General features: G+C 38.1%; 1 protein-coding gene across 1 annotated transcript; it reads left to right on the top strand.

Annotated features, from left to right (window-relative positions):
- Positions 1-2439: 2439 nt before the first annotated feature.
- Positions 2440-5527, top strand: nfkbiab (nuclear factor of kappa light polypeptide gene enhancer in B-cells inhibitor, alpha b). The gene is made up of 6 exons (XM_043697820.1): positions 2440-2853; positions 3435-3543; positions 3871-4081; positions 4357-4445; positions 4568-4816; positions 5016-5527. The coding sequence occupies exons 1-6, from the start codon at positions 2588-2590 to the stop codon at positions 5067-5069; spliced, it is 978 nt and encodes a 325-aa protein (XP_043553755.1). The 5' UTR covers positions 2440-2587; the 3' UTR covers positions 5070-5527.
- The last annotated feature ends 3756 nt before the right edge of the window (positions 5528-9283 follow it).

Raw genomic sequence — 9283 nt, 5'->3', positions numbered from 1 at the left:
GCGGGAATTGAACCCGGGTCTCTGGCGCTGTGAGGCAGCGGTGTTAACCACTGTGCCGCCCACTGGGTGGGGTGAGGTAAGGTGGGTAGTTGGTGCTCAAGTGAGCAATGTTACAGAGGTGGTAGGAAATGGTCTTTGAGATTGAAAGAATTTGGTTTGATAGCTCAGGTCAGGGTCAAGTAAAGATGCAAATAGTCTGTTTCAGCTTGAGACCAGGAAAGGGGATAGAGTCAATGATAGGGAATGGAGTTTGTGCTGGTCACACTGCTAAAGGAAAGATATTATTAAATTGGAGAGGTTTCAGAAAAGATTTACCAGGATGTTGCTGGGTCTGGAGAGTTTGGATAGGCCGGGGCTGGCTGGGAGCTTCTTTCACTAGAGCATAGGAAATTGAGGGGTGACCTTAAAGAGATTTTTTAAATCATGAGGTGCATAGATAAGATGAATAGCAATTTTTTTTTCCCCTTGGGTTAGGTGAGTTCAAGACTGGGGCGTATTTTTAGGGTGAAAGGAGAAAGATTTAAAAAGGACCTGAGAGGCAACTAATTCACACTGAGGGTGGTTTGGAATGAACTTCCAGAAGAAGTGGTGGAGGTTTTGTACAGTTATAACATTTAAAACACATTTAGACAAATGTGTGGAAAAGTTTGGAGGGATGTATGCCAAACCCAGGCAAACAGGACTAGTTTAGTTTGGGAAACTTGGTCAGCATGCACGACCTACATGACTCTATGGTAGTAGATGTCAATGGCTTCAGTCTTTCCAATGTTTAATTTGGGAAATTGCAGTTTACCCAGGATTGAGCAATAAAGAAGCACTCTAATAATAGAGATAATAAAAGCCTTGAGAAAGTAGAGCTGAGTATTGTCAGAATACTCTTAGAATCTGACATCATAACTTCTCATCTTGTTAAGGAAATGTGAATGCAAATTGGAGGGGATATTGAAAAAGATTTGGACATAAAGATCGGTGGACAGGAAGGGAAGCTACTGCAGTAGATATGCTGACTGGAACTGGATTGGGAAGACTAGAACAGAGCAAGACAACTTCTGGTCAATTGATAACAATCACAATCACATCAAAGGCAACAGGTTGAAAAAGTAGAGGAGACCTAGTGTACCACTGTCATAGTTGCATAGCATATAATTTGTGACTTTGAATTAGCAGGGCAGAAACCTGATAAGAGAGAGAGAGACAAGTGTGGAACTGTGGGAAAGATGGACATGATTTGGGAGGCAGCAAAGTGTTGATAGTTTTAGAAAGGAATTACAGCTCACTGTAAATGCTGAGAACAAACATTTTATGAGTCTAAGTTCCCTATGCATGTTTGAATACATACTGTGCAAATTTCATGATAGAGAAGTTGTTATTTCTTGGGATATGCATTTGAAATTGACTGTAAATTTCATATTGCTACACAAACAACAGTTTGTCATAAATCGACTGTATTTCGGTGTGTTGTGACAATAACTTTAAGCAAATAAGGACTGATGTCAAGATATTTTGTCTCTTTAACCATTTGCATTCGGTTTTGATGCATTTGCCAAAATTAATTTGCAATCAAATAACATTAACCCAAAGAACCAATTTTGAGGTAGCAAAGTATTGTAATCACAAGTTTTATTTTGATCGTCTAAATTGCTTAGGTGTATTGCATTGGAGGTGTTAATGAGCAAAATATTGGAAATTGCTTTGCGAAAATTAATGAAAACGTATTTTAATCCACCCTCTGAATGCTGTACGTAAACTGTGCAACTGCTTCATGAATTGGCTCAGTGCATTTGCTTTAATGTACTCCCCCTGCTCCTCACCCTAAGACTCATTAATTAGAAAATCAAAGGTCATCTTGTTTCAAAACCACCCTCGCTTAAATTCCCCCCTCCCATGTAAACTTTCCAGAGTACTAGTTTGGGGATGATTAACAGAACGCACAACTTTAACTGTCAAATACCAGACACACCCCTGCCATTTTCTCTCTTCGCCGGGATGTTCCCGTCCGCACGGGAACTCGCTGCAGCGACTGGGACTTTCTTTAATATTTTCACACAGCTTCCGAAATTTCCACCCACTTCAAAATTCAGCAGAAAAAGAAACCGGAAGAGCTTCAGCAAATGTAACCAATTTAAAAAAAAAGTACAGATATTGCAGAATAATATACAAACTCCATGCTAATCGTTATGAGAATTGACCCTTAATTGTAATTAATGTGTAGCTAACGTCTTCCTTCTGGGATTGCCCTGTGTCTTTCTGAATTGCCGCCCATAAAGGGATTTTCCCTCCTTGTTCCATTCGGTACAGAGTGTTCTTTTTTCTAATTGAGGCACATTAACTGCTCTGGAATTTCCCAGCCAAAAAGGCAACTGAAGTTTGGAGGCGGGGATATGAAACTCCACCCAGAAAAAAAACCCGACCTGGAGTTTATAAATCTTGCAGTGCAGTGTCACGTCTACAGTACTGAGACGTGGCAGAGGATTTTGCTGTAGGTGGAGGATTTGGTAGTGTCTGTCAACCGTTGCTTGTTTGGGCTGTGCTATATATTTTTTTTGCTTGTCTACTTCACTGGGAAACTTCTTACTGTACAGAAGTCATGGCCGATCCTACCTTATTTCATAATCACGCTGACAGTTTGGATAATCGCAGTAAAGGTAGTGGGAAACTAGATTATCAGGGCGGCTCGATGCAGCCTGGAGTGGGCAAACAGGCTCCCCTTTGGGAGGAGCGGTGTGACAGCGGCATCGGCTCAATGAATGAGAAGGACGTGGAGGTTCTGCGGGAGATCCAAGAACTGAGCCTGGACGACAAACCAGAGCCAGCCCAGTGTTGGAAAGAATTCATCTCGGAGGATGGAGATACGTAAGTGACTTGGAGTCTTTTTTTTTAACGTGCAATAAGCTACAGGGAGGGGGAATGTACAGAAATTAAACAAGTGCATGCTGTCCAGATTGGAGAAAGTAAAGCTGCAGAAACTAACAAATGTCTCTGAAATAGCAATTTACCAACCGCTAAAGGTTTCCAGAACCCTACCAGTAAAAATGTCAACTCAAGTGAACGTCCGGTTTGCAAATACAATGCAATAAAATAGTGGTGTTTTATTGCAATTCATTTTTTCAAATGAAAATGTGTTTAAAAAATTCATAAAAACTGAAGAGTATTGAATAAACTAATTGTTATTGAGGGGCTGGGATCCGTTGAAAGGCTTTTTGAGAACATGATGTTCTGGCAATGGCTGCCCGCTGGGCGGTACAGTTCCTGTTTGATGCTGGAAAGTCCCTGGCAGGCGGCCAGCTCGTGGTTATCTGATAAATATTTAACCGTGGAAAGTACCCAAAAAACCCGAGCTTGCGCAATCCTGGAGACTTCCAATCTTCAGTGCTGAGCTGTTGTGCAGAGTTTCCCCGATGCAGCAAGTTTTAACATGACATTTTCCTTTTTAGATTTCTGCATTTGGCGATCATCCATGCAGCCAGTGAAATCGTATCCCAAATCCTCGCCAATACCGAGTTTGGAGATCAGTACCTTCACCGTCAGAATAACCTGAAACAGGTAAATATTTGCAATTAATTAATACAAATATTTGAGTAAGCTGCCTTAATATTAATGGGAGTTTTATGCACAACACTGAAACAGTCATTTTATATTTAATATATTGGGGACTGTTCTAGATTTAATTCTTTTGAGAATATATTGTTCTGCCAGAGGCAGCTAAATGGGGTGATTGCAGTTTGCATTGGAAAGTCCCCACCATATTAATAAATGCTGTGGGTACTGGCGCGGTGCATAAATAACGTGACAAATTTCCTTTGTACTGTGCGTTTCCGTGGTTTACCGTGTAGTATTCTCACTGGAATTCTTTTGTTCTGTTTTGTTCAGACTCCCTTGCATCTGGCAGTGATCACACAGCAGCCTGATGTGCTGCGTGCTTTGTTGTGGGTTGGAGGAGATCTGGGACTGAGGGACATCAATGGGAATTCAGCTTTACACATCGCTTGTGAGATGAACTTGTTCGTGTGCGTGAAGACCATCAGCGATTTCCTCACGAGGCACCATACCAGAGAACTTTTGGACAGCAAGAATTACAATGGTACAGTTGCCTTTTATATGTGCAATTCAAATTCGAATTCTATTCTTTAGAATAAATCATGCGTTTTCAAAATGTTAAATTAGTATAAAATGTAACGTCGGGTTTCTTTAAAATTAATTGCTGTGGCTGCACTGTTGTGACTAGCTACTCTTTTAGACAATAAACATGCAAATTAATGCTGCAATGTAAAGAATGTAACGTTTTGGGGTTTAATATATTGGACAATGAATATTTGTTAGTTGCACATATTTAAGACTTTCATTTTCCCATTTCAGGTCTTACATGTTTGCAGCTGGCTGTCAAAAACAGACTTCACAAGATGGTAGTCTATCTAATTCAGATTGGAGCTGATATTAATGCTCAGGTATATTAATATTTTAACTTTCTAAATGAGAGCAATCTCTCAATTGATGGCAAATTAAACAAAGACTTTCTGTAGCTCACTTTCATGGCGAGTACTAACTCTAAGGTGTGTTTTTGGCACAGGAGCCATCAAGTGGTCGGACAGCCCTCCATCTTGCAGTGGAGGAGCAGGATGCTGAAATGGTGTCTCTGTTGCTGCAGTGTGGAGCAGACCCCAATGTGCTCACCTACAATGGCTGTACACCATATCACCTGACCTTGGGAAGAGACAACTGCAAAATACAGACAGAACTTATTCGTGTGACAGATCCATCTTTATGCATGATGTGGGATGAAGAAAAGCTATGGGAATCTGAAACACCTGACCATGAGGTGAGTGTGCTAAAAGTAAGCTGTATTACCCACTGAAATGCTTAAAGATGTGCATTTACTGTAATTGTTGACCTCTATATAAACATGTCATGTAGAATAAAACTATAACCCAGCTAAATTGTTTCTATAATCAGAGGTATCAGTTTAAAGATGTTCATCACTGATATTGTTACTAATGTGTAATTCACTGTTTCCCCAGGTATCTTTCTCTTATGATGACTGTGCAATTGGAGGACTCCGACTCAGATGTTGAAGTTGCTTTTTTTGTGCATTGCTGGATTTCAAATCATCTGAAAAGAACTGGAGATGCATATTAGTGTGGTTACCCAATAATTTGGTTTAATGAAAAACTTCAGTGACGTACACTAAGATTTCTAAGTCACAGTTGGGTGCTGATGTCTGATGTTCTAAATGTGTAATGTAAATAAGCCTTTCAGATGCAGAGAATGCAGTGCTACAAGTCTTAGATGTAAATTATATACTATGGTGTAAATGATTGCTTGTATGCACTGTTTTCAATTATTGTAACTGGTTGAAAAAAACTGTAAAATTTTCAACACTGAGATATTGTGCATATTTGTATTTTGTAAAAATTTGTAAATATGTAAAATAGTGTAATTATTGTACAGATTTTTCTATCCTTAAACAAGACGATGTTTGTACATGCCTCAAATATTTATTTTTTGTCAAATAAAGATTATGGACTTAAAATTAGTTGTATATTTTGAGCTTGTGATTATAACTAATAATCCACAGGAATTCCTAACTTACAATACTGCAAATATCTTGGGCTGTAATACAAATAGCTAAAAATTGTGAAGAATTATGAAATATCTTTAAAATACTGCAATCAACAAAGACATTGTTATTTGGTTGAGTGAAAACTTAATTTATGCCTGGCCAGTCACCATACAGAATATTCTCTGTAACCAGTTTGTACAGGAGAACAAAAAACAAATATAAAAGGATTGGCGCATATAATTTTTATTTTGAACTTGTAATTCTATTGCATAATACTCCAAAAAAAAGTTTGCATTAATTGCATAGATGAAGCACTGTCCAAAAAAAAGAGTGCACTTCTTCAATCGGGAAGAGTTTATAACTAGTTATGAATTTTATAACCAGAGTGACTTAACCCCAGTTGCTGTTGCAACACCACTGGGTAATGTTGCAGTTTTGCATTTGTAGTGTCCCACATGGCAACGTTTTCATTTGTCGTGCTCAGATGGTATAGCATAAATTTGATAAGGTGGTGACATTCTGGAATTATTCTGTGAATTACGTAAGAGCTGGAGATTGGTAAATTGCGCCTTTCCTATTGAGAAATCATCTGACATTTCAGAAGGCAGACTTTATAAACCTTTGTGAGTAAATTATTTTTAAAGTATTTGGGATAAGAAGGGATGTTCTTACCTGAATACAGTTTGCCATATCTGAACTCAAATCTTTAATGTTTTGGAAATGCTTAATGGGTCTGTCAATACCTAGAGGGAAAAAAAGGGATAATTAAATTTTATGCAAGGTTCCTTCATTTGATGAAAAGTTCACACTGAAAAGTACCATTGGGCAGTTTCATTTAATAATTATTTGTTTGGAACATTGGGAGGCAACTTGTATTCATCTGTTTATGAAATCTGACATTTTGTAAGTCATATTTTTAAAATGTAGTTAGCATTTCAAAAATCCTATTCAGAAATTTGAGATTTTAATTTGTGATTATATTTGGAGTGAGCATCTTCAGAAAAAGTATTTAGATCAGGTCACAGCATATGGAAGGTGATGGTCATTTTTTAAGCATCATAGTGCCTACACAGTAAGTGCAAGTTACTAAATGTGATAAGTTGCTTCATCACATTTAGTAACTGGTCAAACATTGCTTCATGTAGATATTTTTAATTAAGTAAAATGTGATTGCATATAATTGATTTATTGTCACATGTACCGAGGTACAGTGAAAAGCTTTGCCTTGTGAGCAATACAGGCAGATCACAAGAGTTAAGTAGCAAAGATAATTAAGTAATAGGTAAACAGCGGTTAAAAACAAAAACACAGGTGCAGGCGAATGTTATGAGTTTGTGAGTCCATTCAGTATTCTAACAACAGTAGGGTAGAAAGTGTTAGGAAACCGGCTGGTGTGTGTGTTCAGGCTTCTGGTAGAGGTTGTAGAGAAACATTACCATGGTGGGATGGATCTTTGAGAATGCTGGCAGTCTTTCCTTGACAGATAGATTCTATAGATGGGAGGTTAGCCTTTGTGGTTGTCCAGGCTGTTACTTAGACATTTTCACTTTCCTAATGTCACTCAAATTTGTCGTTACCTCAGCTCATTTGTTGAAGCCTTCATCCTAACCCTTGTTATCTCTAGAATTGACAAATCCAATGTCTACCCATTCAGCATCCCATCTTGCCCAGTCCATAACCAATCCCTCTTTTGCTCCAAATTCCAGTCACCTATTTACGTGATTCAAGATTAATATTTTGATTTAATTTCAAATTCACTCCTGTGTCTTTGCCCTATCCTTCTCCAATTATGATCTCTAGCTCAACCCTAACTTCAATTTATCCACTATTGATGGTTACACCTACAGCAACCTAGGCCCTGTGGTCTATAAATTCCTCCTAAAATTCTGTCCTATCATCCTCTTGTTCCTCCATCATGACATTTCTTAAACGTATCTCTTTGACTATATTTTTGGTTGTTTCCTTTGGTGATCCAGTGTTTAATTTGGTTTGCTAGTTCTCCTGTAAAGTGCCATGACATGTTTTGCTCTGTTGAAGGCTCTATATAAACTAGTTCTTGTCTTTATTGAATGGATCTGATGCATCACTCACCTCCAGCCTCTTGTTCTATTTGCCAGTTTCTACCCTCTGATCTCAAAATGTCTTTGCTCTATTCAACAGCTCTTTTTCAAATGTTAGCGGTCAGGATATAATCTTTTGCTCAAACCATCCCCAACAGTCAGACTTCACTAGTCGTTGCCTTGAAAAGTCAGTAAAATAATGGATTTTCTGTTATCCTGACTGAGCAGAGATTAATGTTAAAAATAAAATCTCTTGGAAAGTCAGTCCAGTTAAGTTAGTAGCAGATTTCTTTCTGAAAGAGAGCAATTAGAATTCTTATATAGGACAGAACGCACAGGAATTACACAAAGGGAACAAGGATACCTTCTGGATGCCTTTGAAACCTAACAGAAAATATTAGTCCCTCAGCTGCGATTACATTTTCTTACCACCTGTTATAATTTTTACTGTTTAGAGTTAAGTCACTGAGTTCAAAATGATGTTTAATGGTTTAAAGTTACATGCATTATTGTAGTGATTCTGCTGCCTTGGGAGATGGTGAGAAAAATATCCCTTTTATTTCAAGAAGTGTCAAATTACAGCAGGCTGATGTTGATGTAGAAATCACAGAGCCATTCACAGCAACTCAGGTGCTTTTATACTAGTGGGTGAGGAACCATGATATGTAGTTACCATGACTGATTTACCATCTGAGGAGGGTCCTGATAGTGACCTTCAAAGACTGACCTTACAGTATAATGTAAGTCTACTTATTTAATAAACATTAAAATTAATATCCGTAGCAGAATATCACAGAACGACTCCTGTTAATCAAGTTTTCGACTAAGACAGTTGAGAACATGATCTGGATTTTCATATACTAATGGGAATGGGAAAGATGATCCGTACTTGACTCTTCAAAGGGTCCTTAGTTATTATGTGACACTTTCATCCCAGCACGTTCCCAGCACTGCTAATTGGGCGTCAAACTTAGTCGGATCAATTATATTTGAAAATAGCCTCACTGCACTGACGTTGTGTGCAGCAAGGTTGTGACCCAGGAATTAGCCCAATGTCAGACACCCAACTTCAGATTGAAAGTCCATCCCCCATATCATTGGTGATCTTTTACATGAACAAAGCCTTAACAGATAGTCACTTGTTAATTGATTTCATCAACTCCTTAATCCCACATATTGCTAATCAGTTTCACTGCCCTTTCATATCCACCTAAGTTTCCACTGACACTGAGGCCAATTATAATTTCTCTTTGCTGCCCAAATTTAGATCTGTTAACTCAATACAGACCAAGGATAGAACCTGTAGCCTTCCTTGACACTGTGAGTTAGTATCATGTATGTATATTAATAGAACAATCACACATGTATAAAATATAAATTATGCTTAAAAATTCACATAAAACTAGAAAGACCAAAGTAAGGAAGGTGGACAGAGAAAGAATAACACACGCAAGCACAATAAGGAATTAGAAAGTCATTTTGGAAACCTGTAACTATAAGCAGAGATGAAGAAATCAGGACAGATACCAAAGAGAAGTGAAGAAAAAAATGAGTTCAAGTTAGCTGCAGGGTAATCAGTGTATTGGCCTGGGAAATAGACGAAGTATGCTTTAGAATCATAGAATCCCTACATTATAGGCCATTCAGTTCATTTAAAGTGGACAGC

This window comes from Chiloscyllium plagiosum, chromosome 10 (genome assembly GCF_004010195.1).
Source record: "Chiloscyllium plagiosum isolate BGI_BamShark_2017 chromosome 10, ASM401019v2, whole genome shotgun sequence".
NCBI classification, from domain to species: domain Eukaryota; kingdom Metazoa; phylum Chordata; class Chondrichthyes; order Orectolobiformes; family Hemiscylliidae; genus Chiloscyllium; species Chiloscyllium plagiosum.
This window is presented reverse-complemented; position numbering and strand designations above follow the sequence as displayed.